Source organism: Taudactylus pleione, unplaced genomic scaffold (assembly GCF_031769625.1).
Source record: "Taudactylus pleione unplaced genomic scaffold, aTauple2 ptg000407l, whole genome shotgun sequence".
NCBI lineage: Eukaryota > Metazoa > Chordata > Amphibia > Anura > Myobatrachidae > Taudactylus > Taudactylus pleione.
Window position 1 is genome coordinate 2,505,899 of NW_028284809.1, and position 21,469 is coordinate 2,527,367.

The following is a 21,469-nucleotide window of genomic DNA, read 5'->3' on the forward strand; positions in this document are numbered from 1 at the left end:
GAAGGCATCTCTTCCATTTGTAAAGCTAAAGTTAGCAGAGGAAGGGACGTTAACCATCTAGGCACCTCCTCCCTGTTACATCATTTGCAGCAAGTTCATGCAATTTGTTTAACAAAATTATAATAATTTGTAAATTAATAACACGCAGTCCAGTATCAGCTACCAGCAGTTTGGACCAGCACATGCAATCTCCACCACCAACACCCTCATCAATAACCTCCTCCTTAATAATTGAAGGTAGTCCTTACAAAAAATGTTTTGTGGGGGCCCAAACAAACCAAGGAGTTCAGCCACAAAAGTGTCAGTCCTATTGGCTAAAGTGCTTGGTTTGTTTAACTGTGCATGTCCTTTTTTATATCCCACATAAGAGTGGGTGGGAGGGACAATTCCATCTTGCACCTCTTTCCTTTACATTTGGCACAATTTGGAGCATTGCCGACTGACATTATTATAGTTTATTACACTGTCATCCTGTCTGCCACTGCTGTGTGGCAATGTTTCATAGATGTCCTATATTTTTTTAAACTGCTGTGCGTTTGTGCCGCTGCTCTGTCGCTTACTTTAGCCAGCCAGCTCGCTGCAGCCTATATTGGTGAAAAATAGTGAAATCAATATTGTGAGTTGTGAGGTGGTTAAAAACGCCTAGAAATGCCTGAAAATGATTGTTATTAAGATTAATAATACTGTAGGAACAAAAACAGGCCCAAATGATGTGGTTTTAGCTGTTTATATAATTTTTGGGAAAAAATACAGATCCAAAACCAAAATCGAAAAACAAAACACCAAGGAAAAAAATCCCAAACCAGATCCAGATCCAAAACCAGGGGAGATCCAGATCCAAAACCAGGGGAGATCCAGAGCCAAAACCAAAATATGGGGGTCGGCGCACATCTCTAATAATGATCAAAATCTGCACTGTAAAATGTGAATACATCGCAATGACGTATCAAATATCGCAAGCAGGGACAGAGCTTGTAAGAAAGCTCTGTCCCTGTGAGTCTCTCCCCCGCACATTTTTGCAAATAATTCCCTGAGGGTGTGACCGCACAAGTACCACTTGCTATTCCCTCCCCCAGTGACCTTTCCCCCCATGACTACCCCTCCTCCGTGACCACCCGCCACACTAAGCTAACATTTACCTGTACGCTGCTGCAGCCAGGGCTCGGTGTCCAGCTCCTTCTCTCTGTGACCCCAGGCAGCTGATCAGTTCTATAAACTGAGATGCCGGCTTGGAGCTTCACAGCATCAGCTGTCTGGGGTCACAGGACCCGAACACCGGACCCTGGCTGCAACAGAGGGCAGGTAAGTTTTATTTTATTACTTTCTTTTTTTATTTCCTTCAGTGATCAGCCTTTGGTCTATTTAATTTTCGACACACATGGCTGATCACAGGGGCCAGCTCTAAGCTCTGTTCTGGCTGCTGGAGCAGAGTTAGAGTAGGGGAAACAGGAGGAAAGCTATAATAATTATATTATCATTACTGTATTTCCAATATTTTCTTTGCAATTCAATTTTTGTAAATTTGGGCAGATCACAAATCTCAAAAGCCCTTTCATATATTTACATAATACTAAAATAATGTGAAAAGGGTATGAAAATACCTGTTTTCACATTATTTTACTAAAAATAATATTGATAAATTTTCCTCTAAGAGTAAGAAAAGTGTCCTGAGAACCTGCTCAGCTAACACATCAAATAGAAGACACATACACACCCTTAAAACACTTAGCTCTTATGTAGCAACTTGCTTTGGCATCTTGGTTGCTATGAGCAACATCTTCACTGGTCCACTTCTCCATGCTTTTCACTGCTTGATACATACAGTAGACCCCTTAATATCTATGCTGATGCAACTGACATTGCTAGTTTAACTGCTGCAATCTGTAAGAGACATTGAGTTTGAAGTTTACATTTGAGCTCCACAGTGGAGATATTTCAGGCTCAACAGTTTATCATTTTTATAGGTGACTTTTGTATCATAATCATGTAATTTATTGGTGAATATGTTTTATAACCTTGCTGATTTCTGGACCTACGATGATTAGCTGTTCAGCCTTTATAGAACGTTCCCTCTGATACTCCTTTGTGAGTTGTAATCAGCCTGTTCCTGTCAGTTCTGGCATTTACCTGGATTCCTGCTCTATCCTGCTTTGTGTATTTGTTTATTTGAGCTATTTGGAAGATCTATCAGCATTTCTTCACAATGCAATCAATGTGGGTTATTCAGAAGATCTATCCAATAACTATCTACAGTTTAATCATCTATGCTTTTTAGGAGTCTGAAGCTCTGTCAGTGTGCTTCTAACGTGTAATTAATCTGGGCTATCCAGAAGATCTACCCACCATTTCTCTACTGTCTAAATTACCTTTTCTATTTGAAAGAGCAGGCCAGCATTTCTTTACAGTGCAATTATCTATGCTATGCAGAAAACCTGCTACCTGCCAGCATTTCTCTACTGTGCTACCCTCACATTCTAAATGCACAAGATACCTACAAAAATGTTCACAAACTGCCAAGCGACAGTGGAGAAAATCACGCTCTAAGGCTGACTTCCTCCATTTCAAATTTATGCTGTCATCCTACAGTGCTGCCCTTTCCCTCTCTGAACAGTCATATTTCAAAACTCTCATCTCCTCCCAATCCTTAAACCTCCGGCATTTCTTTGCCACCTTCAACTCCCTCCTCTGCCCTTCCCCTCCTCCTTGCTTCCCCTCATTACTCTCTGTCAATGACCTTGCCACCTACTTTACATCTAAAATTGACTCCATACATCAGGACATCATATCCCACCAGTCCCTCGACACCTAACCCCCTCCTTTGCCTTCCTATCCCTCCCCATCCATCTTACCAACTCTGACTTATTTTTTCCCCTTTATCCTGACATGAAGTTATGGCCTTAATCTAATCTTTACCACCTTAACATGCTGTCCCATGCTCACTATTTACCCCATCGGTGTCACCCCTGGTTACCCCTATCCTTAGAATGTAAGCTCTCATGAGCAGGGCCCTCTTCCCCATGTGCTTTTCCTTCTCTTACTATTACTTTCAGCACCTAACCCTTGACTTCTGCCATCGTACTACTTATTTGCGGGTTATAACAGATGGTGCAGCAATATACTTGTCCTACATTGTCTTATACTGTAAGTCATTGTTCTCTTGTTCTGCTCAATTGTTTATGTACTTTGTTAGGAGCTGCGGAACCCTTGTGGCACCATAGAAATAAAGGTTGATGATGATAATAATAATAATAATAATAAAATTTCTTTGGATAAACTCCTGAGAACATCCGTGTTGATACTGTTTAATCCAATATATTATCTATTATATGCTTACTAGTCCTAAAAGTGAAATACTTTTCCGTTTTACTGTAAGTACATATATATGACCATAGGTGGTTTTGGTCAACTACAGAAGCCCATTTTGATATAAAATGATTTCAAACAAAATTACCTTCTTCGAGATATATGATCTAAAGGCACACATCCACTAGACGATTAAATTGAGCGATTGAATGATAACGATATCGTTATCATTCGATAATCGTTTCATAATCGTTTAGACATCTATCATCGTACAAATATGTTGTACAACCTGACCATATCGTCTAGTTCATCATATTTGCAGATGATTGATGTGCCTCCACTGTACGACTGCTCGTTCAGTGTACAGTAGGCACATCACAGACAGACAAATGACTGAACGATTACAATGTCGTAATCGTGCAGTCTTTTGCCTGTTGTCTAGTGGATGTGTGCCTTTAGACTCTCGTGTTTGCCAAAGATATACTGTATAAAGGAGCTTTTTTTCATAGTACACAGCAGCCTTTCCCATTCATTATACACCTTTATTTTTTTATGTTGTTATTTCACTGGAGTTTAATGTACTGTTATAATGGCACTTATAGTATAAATCAATTAATGTTAAATTTTATATGTGCACCACAAACAAGACAATACTTTTTTTCACATTTGTAGTAAAGAATATTGCTCCCACTGCAATAGAAATTAATTATTATATAGTTGAAATAAAAGGCAAAATAAAAGTGGATAGTACATTGCTTGGGAGCTTTATAACTTCCTATCTGTTTCTAAAACTGTTTTATTATTAATATTTTAGATATTCCTGAAAATAATTATTTTACAGCTTTTGCTTCCATGTAGTTACAGGATTACCCATTATCAGTCCTTAGTGATCTCATCACTTCAATGATCAAAGCAGCATTTCCCCTTTAATTGTTGGTGAAACTGTTTAATGAGTCTTAATTTACTTATTGTACACGTTTCTCTATCTGCAGGGGGCGCTCTGGAGTTGATTGTCCCCCCTGCACATAAAGCCCGGGTGGGATTCAATGCTCAGATTCCCTGCAAGTACAACATGGAGAAACCTCCTGTGAGTCCTAGAATTTTTGCAGTATGCTGGTACAAAGACAGAAATCCCATCCTGACCTATGATGATATTGTTACACAAACTGATCCCAGATATTCATTGGACACAGAAGCAGCGTTACATGGAACCGCTGATCTGTCTATATCGGACATATCTGTATCCGATGGTGGAGTCTACACATGTTCTGTGACCTACAGCCCATTGAAGCTAGAGCAGGATATCCAACTGGACATTGAAGGTAATTCAGCTTTTGTTTGATTGTAGAGGAACAGTATTGGGAACTAGAAAACTTTATATATAAAAGATAAGGGCAAATATTTACCTGTTTTTTCTCTGTCCAATGCCCCCATTCCTTAGTTTTCAAGTTGTAACTAGTGCACCATGCCAGTGGCGGAAGTTCTTTTGGTCCCAGCATCACTCTCCATCCTAGTAATAGACACATCAACAATCATGGGGTGTGGTATGATTAAATTATATTAAATTTCATAATGTCAATGTCGACATGCTCATGTCAATACTGATGAAATTTTGACATGATAAAATGTTGACATATCGTCCCTGGTGGCTCAATGGTTACTTACCAGCTGTTAGAACTTCTTTATTGCTATGCTCCTGGCAGTATATTTCCCCACCACTAAGGGTCACCAGGCCACCTATTATGTGAGCTGCAGTACTGGTCCATACTAGAGGTTCTACTCTCTAGACTCTGTTCTGCGTCTAGGTGTCAGGTTATTAATATCTGAATTACCAGTATGGACAACACCTGACACCTGCCTATTTAGTTTGCCTGATCCCAGCATTCTATGCTGGGCAATTCATGTTTTTTTTTTGTCTGTGCTGATCTGCCAGGCTTGGAACCTGTCTCGGGTGTGTTTGTTTTTCAGTAAAACCGACCTGCACATCTAATTACACCTGGTTCAGATCACTTAATAACGGCTGGATCAATTAAAATAGTTACACAGTTGTTGCAGAGAAATAAGGTTAAAGTTAAATACATGCTATTATAAGAATAGGATGCATATTATAGGATACTAATATTAATAAATAAAAATAGTTTGTTAATAACTGTTCTCGTGTTTGGATTAAATTAGATTATGGGCTCCAGAAAATATCTAAGAGATCTATCTTCACTGAGATAAGTGTTAGTTATCTCAGCCAGAGTTATTTATGCGCTGATGTAGAAACGCTGATGTCACCAGTTACCACTTTCCTGCCGGCATGGCTGCTCTGTCATTGACGCGCTTGTGGACACTTTTTTCTCTCATTTGTTGAATCGCCTCTATAGGCCTAATTCTAAGTCTGACAGAAGTGGGACAGTGGATGATGGCAAATGTGTGACAGAGAGAAATCAATGACTGCGCCTGCACCAGGTCAGACTTACACTGATGGAAAACGCTCCTGCAAACGGGTTTATCTGTCTGTAGATGGACCACACTTTCCATGAAACGGGCTGTAACAGCATGTGCTCGCAGGGACCATTTGTCACTCTATAATATTAGGAGGTGGAATTGCACTTTTATCTAGGAAAGGACATCCGAAGACGATGGTTAGCAACCATCGATGCTCCCAATTCAATGGAAGTGCTGTACTTTTTCCATCACAGGTATTTGATGGTTGCCAGCCATCGGATGCAGCTTTCTGATGCCCATCTGATGGCTGGCTGCTTTTATGCAGTTGCGGACACCCGTAAGTGGTGTCCGTAGCTCAGCTAATGGGCGCATGCGCGAAGCTCTGGCTGCTGCTGCGCACGTGCACAATATAACCATAGACGGTTATAGCATATGATGGTTGAGATGCGATGACTATTAGCCACTGCATCACTGGATTTGATGTCAGAAGCCCAGTAACCATTCCTTGCCAGGCTTCCGATGTCCATCCCTACTTGTATCTAAGATGTTACAGATGTAATCATTAGTTTTGTGCTATTTGTTCTAGCCAGGATATCAATTCAATATGTAAAGGGCAGCCGAATGATAATTCCCAATGCTCCATTAGTTATTTCTACTAATCTGTAAATGTACATGTTGTTTAATGTTTACTAATCATATTCATGCAGCAGTGGACTTGTTGGCTTGTGGATAAAAATCAGCGATTTTGCATTGTAGTATACATACAGTGGCAAATGCAGGATCTCTAGAGGCGGATTTCCAAGTGAGTGTGGCCAGCCCATGAAGAGGGCATAAACAGCACTTAACCAGCTATAACATGCATCATACAAAGTGTAGTGTGTGTCATAATTCCAGCATATACAGGACCAGGGGTCACAGTAACCCATTAACCCTGAATGTTTTTATGTCAGATGTGGGCCCCATTCCAAAGCATGGTTGCAAGTCCGGGAGTCTGGGGGAGCGGCAGAAGAACCTAGCACTGCCCTGGGCATATATGTACATATATGGTCTCCTTATGCACTGGTTTAGTGTATTATTATACAGTATTAATAATTAACCCTATAGCAGTGCACCCCTAACAATGCATGTTTTCCAGATCTTCTAGTTGGTGCACAGGTGTATTTATTACTGGCTGACACATGTTAAAAATAGTTATAGGTTTCGCGCTATAGAGTAGTACCTCTAGCAGCTGAGCACCAGGAAGGTAACCCCACCTTCTTTAATAGATTAATAATAGTACGATATGGTGTCTGCGCTCTGAGGTGCTTATTACGTCATGTGTTGTTATTAAACTTCAGGGTGTTTATGGGATATATCTGTTGCAATCCGTGAGTGGATTGTAGATGTTAGCAATGTCTATGTTTGATTTGAGGGCTCCCCAAATTCAAGACTTTACTTGGAATGTCCTGGTGTAATCCACCTCATGGAAGCTGTAGGATGGTAGTTCTTAAAAACAGCAATCCTGGTGGGCAAAAACTTTGGGCAGAATTTTCATCTGTGTATATACAAAGTTATTGTAAAGTTATTGTAATAGTTGTTTTGAAGTTCTTGAAAAATAGTTGGCGTGTATGCGGTAGGTGTAACCTCCCCTCTCCAATTGGTCTCTGTCCTGGATAACAGCCACTCCACCTCAGGAATTCACAAAAAACACAAACGCAGTATCAGGTGCTGGTGGGCACTATGTTGCAGAGGTAAGTGAATGTAGGGACTTACCTGGGTCCCGACGTACTCCTGCTGGTCCACCAAATGTACCTCCTTACGCATAGTAAGAAAGTGATGGGTGTAAAGGACAAATGGTTGCTAGCCAATGTGTATGGACAGAACACTAGATATTAGGGGTGAGCGGGTTCGGATTTCTGAAATCCGAAACCCCCGAGCCCCCCCGATCCGAGTCCGATCCGAGTCAGGCTCGACTTTCCCGCCTGACTCGGATCTGAAATCGAGGCAAAACGTCATCATCCTGCCTTCCGAGTCTCGCGGGTTTTGGATCCTATATAAGGTACCCGCGTCGGCGACATTTTCTCACTCGGCTGTGGACAGTGAAGAGGGAGGGTGGGAGTTAGGGCTGGCTGGGCTGTGTAGTGTAGTGTAGTGTAGTGCTGCTGTTGTCCACTACTTCAAAGTCCATAGGGGCTGGCTGGACTGTGTTGTGCAGTCAGTTCTCCATAGGGGCTGTGTCCACTCCAAAGTCCTGTGCAGTGTCCCAGTCCTAAAGGGGTGCTGTAGTGTTGTCCAGGGGGTGCTCTGTCCATCAGGGGTGCTCCCCCCAAGTGCTAAAAAAATAATATATTTTCTGTGTTTGTGAATTGTGTGCGCAGTAGCCGCACGTGCATCAACAAAGTAGTGCCAAGCGTGCGCCTGTGTCATAAGTAAAGGGCCGGCTGGCTTGACCGTTAAAGGGTGCTGTAACCCCCAAAGTACACTCCAGGCCAAACCAAAAAAAATAATATTTTCTGTGTTTGTGAATTGTGTGCGCAGTAGCCGCACGTGCATCAACAAAGTAGTCCCAAGCGTGCGCCTGTGTCATAAGTAAAGGGCCGGCTGGCTTGACCGTTAAAGGGTGCTGTAACCCCCAAAGTACACTCCAGTCCAAACCAAAAATATATATATTTTCTGTGTTTGTGAATTGTGTGCGCAGTAGCCGCACGTGCATCAACAAAGTAGTGCCAAGCGTGCGCCTGTGTCATAAGTAAAGGGCCGGCTGGCTTGACCGTTAAAGGGTGCTGTAACCCCCAAAGTACACTCCAGTCCAAACTAAAAAAATATATATTTTCTGTGTTTGTGAATTGTGTGCGCAGTAGTCGCACGTGCATCACCAAAGTAGTGCCAAGCGTGCGCCTGTGTCATAAGTAAAGGGCCGGCTGGCTTGACCATTAAAGGGTGCTGTAACCCCCAAAGTACACTCCAGTCCAAACCAAAAAAAAAATTATTTTCTGTGTTTGTGAATTGTGTGCGCAGTAGCCGCACGTGCATCAACAAAGTAGTGCCAAGCGTGCGCCTGTGTCATAAGTAAAGGGCCGGCTGGCTTGACCATTAAAGGGTGCTGTAACCCCCAAAGTGCACTCCAGTCCAAACCAAAAAAATATATATTTTCTGTGTTTGTGAATTGTGTGCGCAGTTGCCGCACGTGCATCAACAAAGTAGTGCCAAGCGTGCGCCTGTGTCATAAGTAAAGGGCCGGCTGGCTTGACCGTTAAAGGGTGCTGTAACCCCCAAAGTACACTCCAGTCCAAACCAAAAAAATATATATTTTCTGTGTTTGTGAATTGTGTGCGCAGTAGCCGCACGTGCATCAACAAAGTAGTGCCAAGCGTGCGCCTGTGTCATAAGTAAAGGGCCGGCTGGCTTGACCATTAAAGGGTGCTGTAACCCCCAAAGTACACTCCAGTCCAAACCAAAAAAATTATTATTTTCTGTGTTTGTGAATTGTGTGCGCAGTAGCCGCACGTGCATCAACAAAGTAGTGCCAAGCGTGCGCCTGTGTCATAAGTAAAGGGCCGGCTGGCTTGACCGTTAAAGGGTGCTGTAACCCCCAAGTACACTCCAAACCAAAAAAATATATATTTTCTGTGTTTGTGACTTGTGTGCACTGTGGCTGCACGTGCATCAACAAAGGAGCAGCGCCAAGCGTGCGCCTGTGTCCCATAAGTAAAGAGCCGGCTGGCTCATTTCTTAAAGGGTGGTGTAACCCACAAAGTGCACTACTCTCCAGCAAAAATAAAAAAATATTTTCTGTGTTTGTGTGCGCTTTAGCTGCACGTATATATCAATATAACATAAATGGAGGACCAAACTTTCTCCGATAAAAATAAAATAGGGAAAGATCAAGAACCACTTCCTCCTAGTGCTATTGCTGCTGCTGGGAGTTGTTCATCATCCCAGAGAGGAAGTAGGAACATCACTACTTTTACTAAACAATTGACCCTCCAACAGTCCCTAGCGATGAGGATGAAGTACGACAGCAGTCATCCTGAAGCAAAACGTATAACTGAGGCCTTGACTGCTATGTTGGTGTTAGACGTGTGTCCGGTATCCGCCATTAGTGCAGTGGGATTTAGACAATTGATGGAGGTAGTGTATCCCCGGTTCAAAATCCCGTCTAGATTCCACCTGCATCCTCAAAGCAGCAGCGACAAGCGTGCGTCTGTCTGTTAAAGGGTGGTGACACCCTCAAAGTGTGCTACACAAACAATAAAAATATTCTTCATCTTTTTTCTGTCTTTGTGAATTGTGTGGGCTGTAGCCGCACTTGCATCCTCAAAGCAGCAGCGACAAGCGTGCGTCTGTCTGTTAAAGGGTGGTGACACCCTCAAAGTGTGCTACACAAACAATAAAAATATTGTTCTTTTTTTTTCTGTCTTTGTGAATTGTGTGGGCTGTAGCCGCACTTGCATCCTCAAAGCAGCAGCGACAAGCGTGCGTCTGTCTGTTAAAGGGTGGTGTAACCCTCAAAGTGCTCCAAAAAATAAAAAACTATTTTTTAATGTGTTTGTGACTTGTGTGCGATGCAGCCGCACGTGCATCAACATAGTAGCAGCGCCAAGCGTGCGCCTGTGTCATAAGTCAAGGGCTGGTTTGGACATCTGGTCCGGACTGAAGGACGTGCCAACAATTTCTGACAAGTCTGCTGTCACTGCATATGATACTGTCCTCAAAGCAGCAGCGACAAGCGTGCGTCTGTCTGTTAAAGGGTGGTGACACCCTCAAAGTGTGCTACACAAACAATAAAAATATTGTTCTTTTTTTTTCTGTCTTTGTGAATTGTGTGGGCTGTAGCCGCACTTGCATCCTCAAAGCAGCAGCGACAAGCGTGCTTCTGTCTGTTAAAGGATTACATCGGTGACAGCATCCAAGTAGGCATGTCAGGCAGTCCGTACCTGTACTGGCAGGAAAAAGAAGCAATTTGGAGGTCCCTGTACAAACTGGCTCTATTTTACCTGAGTTGCCCCCCCTCCAGCGAAAGGCGTAGGAGGTTGCTTCCACAAAATGTGGAGAAGATGATGTTCATAAAATGAATTATCAACTCTTCCAGGGAGACCAGCCTCCAGAACGTACAGAGGGACCTGTGGTTCCAGCGGGGACGAATTAATACTCTGTGAGGATGAGGATGTACACACTGAAGAGGGTGAGGAATCGGTGGATGAGGAGGATGAGCATGACATCTTGCCTCCGTAGAGCCAGTTTGTGCAGGGACAGATTAATTGCCAGCTTGTTTTGTGGGGGCCCAAACGAACCAATCATTTCAGCCACAGTTGTGTGGCAGACCCTGGCGCTGAAATGATTGGTTTGTTAAAGTGTGCATGTCCTGTTTATACAACATAAGGGTGGGTGGGAGGGCCCAAGGACAATTCCATCTTGCACCTCTTTTTTTCTTTGCATTATGTACAGTTTGGGGCCTAGTTTTTCAAACTGCCATCCTGTCTGCCACTGCAGTATCACGCCTAGATGGGTCACGTGTTTGTGCCGCCCACTCGTGTCGCTTAGCATAGTCATCCAGCTACCTCGGTGCAACCTTTTGGACATAAAAACACTATTGTGAGGTGTGAGGTGTTCAGAATAGACTGGAAATGAGTGGAAATTAAGGTTATTGAGGTTAATAATAGCATAGGAGCAGAAAAACCTACAAATTCTGTGATTTTAGCTGTTTTTATGCTTTTTTTTAAAAAAAATACAGATCCAAAACACAAAACCCAGAACCCAAAACACGGAAGGGTGGTTTTGGCAAAACCAATCCAGATCCAAAACACGAAGAAAGATCCAGATCCAAAACCAAAACACAAAACACGAAAAGTGGCTGGTGCACACCCCTACTAGATATATGGAATGGGGATAAAAAATCAAATTTATTAATCTGCACCTAGCCCAATTGGGCAACAATCGGTGTCAGATAGTAAAATAACATTACACTGGAGGAAATCAGAACATGTAATGCATATGGTCTAAGGATGAAATCAAAAGCACATCAGTCAGTAATGTCCCAACGCGTTTCTTCCCATGTGGGGACTTTTTCAAGGGTAGGTGAACTGTTCTTTCCAAAAGCAGGGTTTAAATACCTTTATTTATTGAGTCCATTTGTTAATCGCTCCGTTACTTCTGGTTTTCAGTGTGTTCGCGCCCTCTGCGTCATCCGCTAGAGCACGATTTCCCCCTTAACAGTATGATGTGTTCTGTGTCATGCGCATGCTCTGTGGACAGTGCGCAGACACCAATTGGCATAGCGAGGTGTTCCTAGGTATGGCTATAACGCTTAAGTTATTGTGATCTCCGCTGTTTGTAAAAGCGGAGACTTTGTCTCCTACATGCGGGCGGCCATTTTTGGTGAGTTTTTGGACATTCTTTCCTATACAGGATCGTGTAATACTGAATCATGTGATGCTTGCTGTATTATAATGAGCTTATGTGCATGGAACAATAAGCACATAAACCTAATTAACCTTGGGTTCTGCAAGAACTTATCCATTAGATTGTGCTCTCCAATTATTCTTTAAGTTAAATTAAATTATAATGGATATGATTATACATGATTAATGGGTTGCTGCACTGTAGCAGCACTGGTAGTTAACTATAAGTTACAGTGTGATCTATTTCTAAGCCTATAGACAATGATTTATATTTTTGACTTAATTGATTCCCGTCTTGGAGTCACCCCAATGTACTATTTCCTCATATTGTGTGGATTGATCTATAGTGAGTGGGTGTTAAATCTATATACCTGGATAATCAGAGCTGGTAGATGGGTACATTTGCTCAGATATGCAGAGAACATATAGGGATGCTGACCTGATATTATGGGTCTATATCGAGACCATCTGGTTATAATCCAACGACTTTCTTTGTCGTCAATCTTGTTGGAATGGTCCCCCCCTCTCCAATTAGGTTCTACTAGTTCCAATCCTATGAACTTGAGGCCGTCTGGTTTACTGTTATGGATATTCCTAAAATGATCTGACACACTATGTCCGATAAAGGATTTCCTTATGTTGTTAATGTGCTCGTTTATTCTCACTTTGTGTGCCGGACCATTTTTGCCGGATTTGGATTTGGTTCTAATTCGTCGTCCGGCTTTGGATTTGGATCTGGATTTGTCAAACTGCGGTGACTGGCTTTGGATTTGGATTTGGATTTTTTTACAAAAATTTACAAAAAAAGCTAAAATCACATAAATTGGTCTTTTTTTTCCTCTTAGAGTATTATTAACCTCAATAACATTAATTTCCAGGCAATTTAGACCACCTCACAGCTTATAATATTGTTTTCAACATTATTGGACAAAGGTTGCAGTGAGCTGACTGGTTACTAAGCGACAGAGCAGCGGCACAATGACACAGACACCACAGTATAAAGCACATCTATGACACATTGCCACACAGCAGTGGCAGAAATGAAAAGTAGTGCACCCACCCAGTGGGGTACAGCCAGCAGAGTCACAGTACTTGTTACATAGTGGGCTACGGCCCAAGGAGTCACAGTGCACAATCTTATTCACATTACACCGCACAAAGGGCTTGATTCACATTACACCATAAAGTAGTGTCTCTTATTTATGTTACGACACACAGTAGTGCCCCTTTTACACGATGCCCACAGTAGTGCCCCTTTTACACAATGCCCACAGTAGTATGCCCCCCAGTAGTATGGCCCCCCAGTAGTATGGCCCCCCAGTAGTATGGTCCCCCAAGTAGTATGGCCCCCACAGTAGTATGGCCCCCAGGAGTATGGCCCCCAGTAGAGGCCCCCCAGTAGCAGGCCCCCCCAGTAGCAGGCCCCCAGTATTATGCCCCCCAGTAGCAGCTCCCCCCAGTAGTATGCCCCCCCAAGTAGCAGGCCCCCAGTAGTATGCCCCCCCAGTAGCAGGCCCCCCAGTAGCAGGCCCCCCCAGTAGTATGCCCCCCCAAGTAGCAGGCCCCCAGTAGTATGCCCCCCCAGTAGCAGGCCCCCCAGTAGCAGGCCCCCCCCAGTAGTATGACCCCTGAATAGTATGGCCCCCCAGTAGCAGGCCCCCCCAGTAGTATGGCCCCCCTAGTAGCAGGCCCCCCAGTAGAATGGCCCCCCCAGTAGTATGCCCCCCCAGTAGCACCCCTGGCCCTTACACACATTAGAAAAAAAAACTTACCTGAATCCCCGCTCCCGCGCCGTCCGCTCTGCATCCACGCGCCGAGGAGGGAGACGGAAGACGGAGCTCCTGAGTGAGCTCCAGCCGGCTCCCTCCGTGTAGCAGCCAATGAGAGTCTGTGTGACTCTCATTGGCTGCTGTAACAAACACACAGCTGCCGCTGACGGCTGTGTGTTGGTATCTGTGTAGGGGAGACCGCTATCACAGCGGTCTGCCCTACACAATAGGAGCCCTGATGTCGGATTCTCTAGCGAGAATCCGACATCAGGCAGCCGCCGTACGGCCCCGAACGGGGATCCGAGTCAGGCGGGGAACACCCGAACAGCGTTCGGGTACACTCGGATCCACTATGTTCGGAGCGGTTCGGATTCCACAGAATCCGAACCGCTCATCTCTAGTTAAAAGATTCAGAGGTGGTACTAATTATTTCATTAGTGATACTGAGAAGAACAAGCAGCACTAGTAACATTCTATTATATTACTATTTCTATTGTGGTCATGGTATGGGATGAGGGGTTTCCAGGCAACCGGAACCCCCCCATGCATTCGCCTATGACATGCAATATACATGCAGCGCATCTCTCTCACATATCATTGTACAGGAGTCTTCAATTTCTGATGGTACTTATAAGATCAAATGCAACACCTACCCCATATTACCTGGTGTTCCTGGCTGTTGGCAGCTGCACAGTGTCGCTCCTCTTATCACTTCTGCTGACCTCCAACTGCTCCTTCCCTGAAGGTTGCACGGTAATGAGCCTATGCACTGAATGGAGGCTTCTTTCACTCCCCACTCACTGGCTTGCCGTGTCTGTCCACGCTTAGCACTACTGAGGTCAGTCAGTGAAGCATGGCTGCTATCACCGTGAAGCGTGGCTGCTATCAGGCGGCTGCTTCGGATCAATCAAGTGATAGGCGCAGGTGACACTCTAAAGCTGCCCATCCACTACACGACATAGAAACTACAGCACGATTACGACATTGTACTCGTGCTGTCGTTCCTATGTCTGTGATGTGCCTGCGCTGAACGAGCAGTCGTTCAGCGCAGGCTCATCATTCATCTGGCAACATGCTGAACCTGACTTTATCGTCAGGTTGACCAGCTTGTTTGCCCGATGATCGATGTCCAATACGACCAGCGTGCACGCGCATTGCTGGTCGTATTAGACGTTAAACTGCACGATTTGCGGGCGATTATCAAGCGATTACGACGTTCATTATCACTCAATCGCTAGGTTTGATCGCCTAGTGGATGGGCAGCTTAAGAGAGTGAGGCCCGGGGCACATGTTCCCAGTGCACCCTCCTTTTAAACGGGAGCTGGGAGTATGGGAGGCAGACCCAGAGGCAGTCCAGGCCCCATAGCAATTGGTCCCCTTGAACCCACTGTAGTTACGCCTCCACCAACTGTATTATAGAGGATTTATATTCCAGTCAAACCCAATAGTAAATGTGTCTGTGCTTTCAGAATAAATGTTTCCTGTGTTACCCGATTTGTGTCAGTGCATCTGATGTGCAGTAACATAAACCTGGTGGTTCCCTGCTCATCATATAGGTTTAATAATACTATTTCTGTGCATTGTCTTACAGTTTATCTTATGGATGCATATACACAGCCAGCTGAGCAGTAGCCTCTGAGACTATATGGCAGTATTCAGTGGCTGAAAAGTCCCCTAACATCCACTCTCTAAAGCATAAAAACATCTTTAGCTCCCTATCCGGGAAGGGTGATTACACCCAGCCATGCCTCTGACACAGTTGTACTTTAATGTGTACAGTATATACTATAGAGATGTGCGGGTCCAGATTTCTGAAATCCGAAAACACTCGAATTTAAGGGTTCCGAGTAGAAGCGGGTCAAGGTTCGGGTTCACTTTTGTGACCCGGTTCAAACTGAGTCCCGGTTCGGATCTGTTACAGGTTCGGAACTTGGATTGAAAAACCGAATTTAAGGTTTGGATTCAGACAATTTATGTGTTTTTATTGATTTTGATTTTTAAATTGATTTTTATCTGAAACCAAAACTCGAAGATAACTCCAGATCCAAAACCAAAACCAAAACACGGGGTTCCGCACAGACAATATAATTTGGTGAGTGGTTGGCTGATCACAGTGCATGTATCTTACAGTAGGTAATTAAAGCAGGAAAAGCCTATACAGTAATGGGGACAAAACGCGTTGAGGACTTGGATGCTTTTAATCCTTGCAGGTAACTGCTAAAGACATTTTGTTCTGGGACACAGATAAGCTCTGTTTTTTGTTTTTTTTTAAATCTGCATCACCATGGATGCACTTTAAGATGTTTCCTTACAAGTCTGCTAACTGATGTACCGATACACAGGAACAACTGATGTGCAAGTATGCAATAGCTCTGGGATGAGATGAGAACGGTATGCAATCGAGAAGCCGGCTGACATCATACCGACAGCCGGCTTCCCGACTGTCATATCCCGGCGAGGGTAAAATGAACGGCGTCTAGATGTAGACGCCGCTCATTTTACCGACGCCGGGAGACCGGCGCCCGGCATCCCGATCGAAGTGATGCCGGGTGCCGCTCCATACAGCCGCGGGGGGGGGTTAGGGGCAGGGCTAGGGGGAGGGAGGGTTAGGGTTAGGCACCCCCGGGGGGGGGACTTAGGTTTAGGCACCTCCCCGGGGGACTTAGGGTTAGGCTGCGGGAAGGGGGGGTTAGGTTTAGGCACTTAGAGGGGGGATTAGGGTTAGGCACCCCTGAGGAGGGTTAGGGTTATGGGGGTTAGGTTAATTTAGTTAGTTCATACTTACCTGGGGACGATCGGTATTTTCAGCCGTGTCGGCCTGCCGCTGTCGGGATTTGAACTGCCGGACTTGCGTCCGGCGGTAAGTCTTATGTATTCCATGAGAACGGCTTTATATTTATATACTATTTAACTTGTTCACTAAAATAATACACTTAGTAGGCGCCTTTCATCACAGCTTGACAAATATAAATATATATATATATATATATATATATATATACAGTATATATAATATATATATATATATATATATATATCTTCATACAGTACTATATATGTATGTTAGAGAGATAATATTCAGAATGGTTACAAAATAGCTCTCCCATGTACATAATATATAGTAATACGTTTATATTTATCTTATTTATTTCAGTGGATGTAAAGGAAAAATACTCACTGACATCTGCTGCCCTGATATGTACTGCGGTTGCCGTAGCTGCGCTTGTGACCATTGGAGCGGTAATCACTTTAATACGTCGCAGTGTACGGCGCATGAAACACGGTAAGTGCTGTCTCTGCTTTCATGTCTGAAGAAGTAATTAACAGTAAGGCAAATTCATAATAGCTAATAATAACTAATACACTCATTCATTATTGGGGTATGATACATGATGTGCTTTGTCTGTTACATACTGTATGTGTCACCCAGTGCTTCTTACGCCATATGGGGAGAGACGCAACTGAGAGCTCCGCCACGGGCAGCAATTTGTACATGAAATTCCGGCGTCAGTACCCACTCACCCTTGCACCACAAATATCTTACATACATATTTTCACTAACCCATTATTATAGGACAAACGCTATATGAACAAATATCTATCACTAACTTACCCACAATGTTTTATTTTACAGTATATATAAAATTCATTGGTCTGTTTTTTTGTCTGTCTGTCCTGCTATCCATTCGGACACTCCTGCAGCGATTGGGATGAAACCAACGCGAGGTGGTCCAGTTGGATCCTGACAAGGTTTTAGGGGGGTTAGGGTCCCAGTCGGACTGGGCAAAACTTTGACCCTTGGATACTGGGCAGAAATTTTACCCAGGGAGCATGTTCTGGGCCTTACACTGGATGGATCTGGATGACTTCACATAATTTGGATGAAAACTTCACAGAGTGGTATCATTGGATCCCAGAAGACATACTAAGGGGTTGGGTTCCTGTTGGACCTCCCGTTGGTGTACACTGGGCAGAACTTTGACCCAGGGAACCTGTTCTAAGCCTTTCACTGGATGGATTTGGACAAAAGCTTCACAAAGTAGTAACATTGGATCTCAAAAGACATACCAAGGAGTTGAGGTCCCTATCGGACCTCCCGTTGGTGTATGCTGGGCAGAACTTTGACCAGGGAACCTGTTCTGAGCCTTCCACTGGATATATTTGGATGAAAGCTTCACAGAGGGGTTGCAGTTGGACAGGGATGCTTAATAGAGTAGTTTGGGTCCCTGTCGGTCCCCATGGTGGAGAGCAGTGGCGGAACTAGGGGGGGTCAGGCAGGGTGCGTGCCCTGGGCGCCGTTGGACCGGCGGCGCAGGGGGGAGCCGCCGGCCACGGTATCGGCCCGCCCGCCCTACTTAGCCAGTGTAGCGCCGACCGCAGTGAGTGCGGTCAGCGCTACACATTTACACAGGACCGGCGCTAGGCTTCCAGCGCCGGTCCTGTGCTGCACACCTGAGCCCGCTCCCTCCCCCTGAGCGCTTGCCCAATAGCGCTAGGAGGCGGGCTCAGGCTGTGCATAACACACGCATCGCCACCAGCGCTGGCGGCGATGCGTGTGTTAAACAGCAGCCAATGAGAGTCAGATAGACTCTCATTAACTGCTGCAGCACCCACTGCAAGAGCCGGACTGCGCACTTGGCCAACATCGACCCGCTGGCGAGCGCTCGCGAGTGGGTCTGAATTAGGCCCTGAGTGTACGGTACTGTCCATTTCGGCGCGAGGTTTTTGTTTTCTTAAGACCAATGGACTTTTACGTGGAGCAAAAAGGAGCCGATCTAATGGGTTTGGTGAGTATGATTTTTATTTTCTTTTAATAAAGGACTTCCCCCTTCAGTGCGTGTGCACTGTTATTATTTTAGTATTTCCTTTAAACGCAGACTACAGGTGCCAGCAAGTCCTTAACATCCAGGCATGCTGGCACTTATTGTTACACAAGATTTGGCATGCTGGGACAGGCTTGCTGGGACCTGTTGTCCCACTGTGAAGAACAATATTATTTTCCATTTTTTACACCATTCACTTCGCACCCACTGCCACCATGGGTGTGGGGAATAGCCCCGGGCCTTCAGCCCAGACCTGGGGGTTCCTCAAGAGAAGGGACCCCATTTTCTGGAGTTCTGACTGTCCAAGTAATTCCAGACCATGTCTGACCAGTTTGAGGCTGGTTTACGGTATGGCAGGGGGACCTGTGTGCCTCCCTGCTATAGCGTAAGCCCCCCCGGCTGGTTCAGCTTGGTGCTGGTTACTGGAGAAATAGGGGGACCCCCAGCACTGGTTTTTCAGTACCAGAACAGGCTGAAAGGTGCGGGCTGGTTAATATTTTGTGGTGGGCCGGACACTGCACATTTTTTTACATGAATCATTTATTTACTGCTTTACACACCAAAGCCTGCACAGATCACTATAGTAGAGTACATTTATTTATTAAAACATACAGTACAGTACAGTAGTGCTGTTTGACGCATTCGCAGTTCAGTTTAGGAAAAGCGACTCTCCGGTATCTCAATGCATTATGCTGGGACTGAGTACGCCATGATGTGACTAAATACATTATGCTGTGTTCAGGTGAAAGCGTATAAAACACAGCAAGCCTGCCGTGCTATATGGAGTATGAACGCTAGATGTATGAGGACTAGAAATGTGCGCGACCCCCATGTTTTGGTTTTCATTTTGGATCTGTATCTCATTCAAGGTTTTGGATCTGGATTTGGTTTTGCAAATCCAACAAGTGTTTTGGTTTTGGATCTCGATTTGAAAAAAAAAAAAATAGCTAAACAGTTTTAAAACTCCGATCACCCCCCCATTTGCCGGGTGCCCGCTGAGATTGTGTTGCCAGCGGGCACCAGGCTCCTTCTCTACATTCTCCCCCCCCCCCGCAGTACCCGGCTCCTTGCTACCCCCCTCCCAGGCACCAGGCGGAGGACGGAGTGAGCTCCATCTTCCGGGTCCCGCAGTGTACTATGGGAGTGACGTCATGTGACGTCACTCCCATAGTTCCGAGGAGCAGGTGCCGGGGACGGACGGCAGTGGGCACTGGAACTGGGTTTAAGGTAAGTGTTGGTTTTTTTTCTGTGTGTGTATGTATGTATGCGTGTGTGTGTGCGCGCAGGTGGGGGCTTATTACAGAGGCCGCATTACTGGGGGCATTACAGGGGCCGCACTACAGGGGCCTTACTATTGGGGGCACTACTGGGGCCGCACTACTGGGGGCACTACAGGGGGCATTACAGGTGCCGCATTACTGGGGGCACTACAAGGGGCATTACAGGGGCCACACTACTGGGGGCACTACAGGGGCCTTACTATTGGGGGCACTCCTGGGGCTGCACTACTGGGGGCACTACAGGGGGCATTACAGGGCCTTACTATTGGGAGCACTACAGGGGCCTTACTACATTGGGCACTACAGGGGACATTACTACTGGGGGCACTACTAAAGAGGGCATTACTTTTAGGGGTATTATTACTGCTGGGGGCACTGCGTAAGGGGCACCATTACAGTGGGCATTGCATAAGGGGCACCATTACAAGTGGGCATTTAGTGTTTTAGGGGAACTACTACTGTGGGTACAGTGTAAGACCTAAGTTAGGGGGGGCCTTAAAAATGTTGCTATGGGGCCCAAAAAGTTCTAGTTACCCCCCTGATACTGTGTGTGTGTGTGTGTGTGTGTGTGTGTGTATATATATATATATATATATATATATACATACACATACTTCTGCCTGCGCCCCCCTCTCCGTACTCATTTAGCCCCTCAGGTGAAAATTACTTTGCACAGGTGGAGTGGCGGATAAGTTTTGCGTTTTATATATATTTTATATATAATATTATATATAAAAAAAATGTTTTAACACAAAACTCATCTGCCACTCCACCTGTGCAAAGTCATTTTCACCTGAGGGGCTAAATGAGTACGGGTTGGGGGCGCGTGCAGGTGTTTTGCCTAGGGTGCCTAGAAGTCTAACACTGGCCCTGTGTACACTGTTGTTTTCTGGCTGCCATCTTGACATCTCAGGGATTATAGCATTAGGCTCAGAGGTTCTGTGTTCCATTGCCACCATTGTGATAATCCTGCTCACTGCATTCTCACTAGCATCTATTTACTGCTGACTTGTATCATCCTGTGAGTGGTCCCCTGCTAATTACTACTGGTTTCTGCCCAGAGGGCCGCGACCTGCAGGGATACTGCAGCTAAGAACAAATGCCCTTATGGGAATTCCTGGGGAGCACCAGTACTCTGTTAGACTCTGTGCCTTTGGGTTGGCCCTGGTGTGTGACGACACAGAATCCCTAAAACACCTGTGAATCCTGACAGCCATCCTGCCCATATCAATGGGAAGTAGGAGGGCTACAGGAGGGTGTCCTACTCTTTTGGGAGTCAGCAGAACTCCCTAAAAATTCAAGCGTCTCACAGATGTAGGTAAGTACGACACATGTGTACTCAGTAGCTGTGTGAGATACCTCCATGTACAGTATACATTATACATATTCCTTACAATATGCAGCGTCTTGACTATTATTTTTAATATATTCATTGGTTAAAAAAAATTTGAGATTTGCGCCAACCCCCGTGTTTTGGTTTT

The 21,469-nt window shown here is 44.9% G+C and overlaps 1 protein-coding gene across 1 annotated transcript in view; it reads left to right on the forward strand.

Moving 5' to 3' along the window:
• The first annotated feature begins 938 nt into the window (after nucleotides 1–938).
• LOC148506371 (uncharacterized) overlaps nucleotides 939–21,469 on the forward strand; it is a 29,671-nt gene continuing 9,140 nt past the window's right edge. Inside the window, exons 1-5 of the mRNA XM_088446872.1 lie at nucleotides 939–974; nucleotides 1,196–1,302; nucleotides 2,276–2,289; nucleotides 4,296–4,625; nucleotides 17,040–17,168. Coding sequence (XP_088302998.1) covers nucleotides 939–974; nucleotides 1,196–1,302; nucleotides 2,276–2,289; nucleotides 4,296–4,625; nucleotides 17,040–17,168 — 616 coding nt within the window. The remainder of the gene's footprint in view (nucleotides 975–1,195; nucleotides 1,303–2,275; nucleotides 2,290–4,295; nucleotides 4,626–17,039; nucleotides 17,169–21,469) is intronic.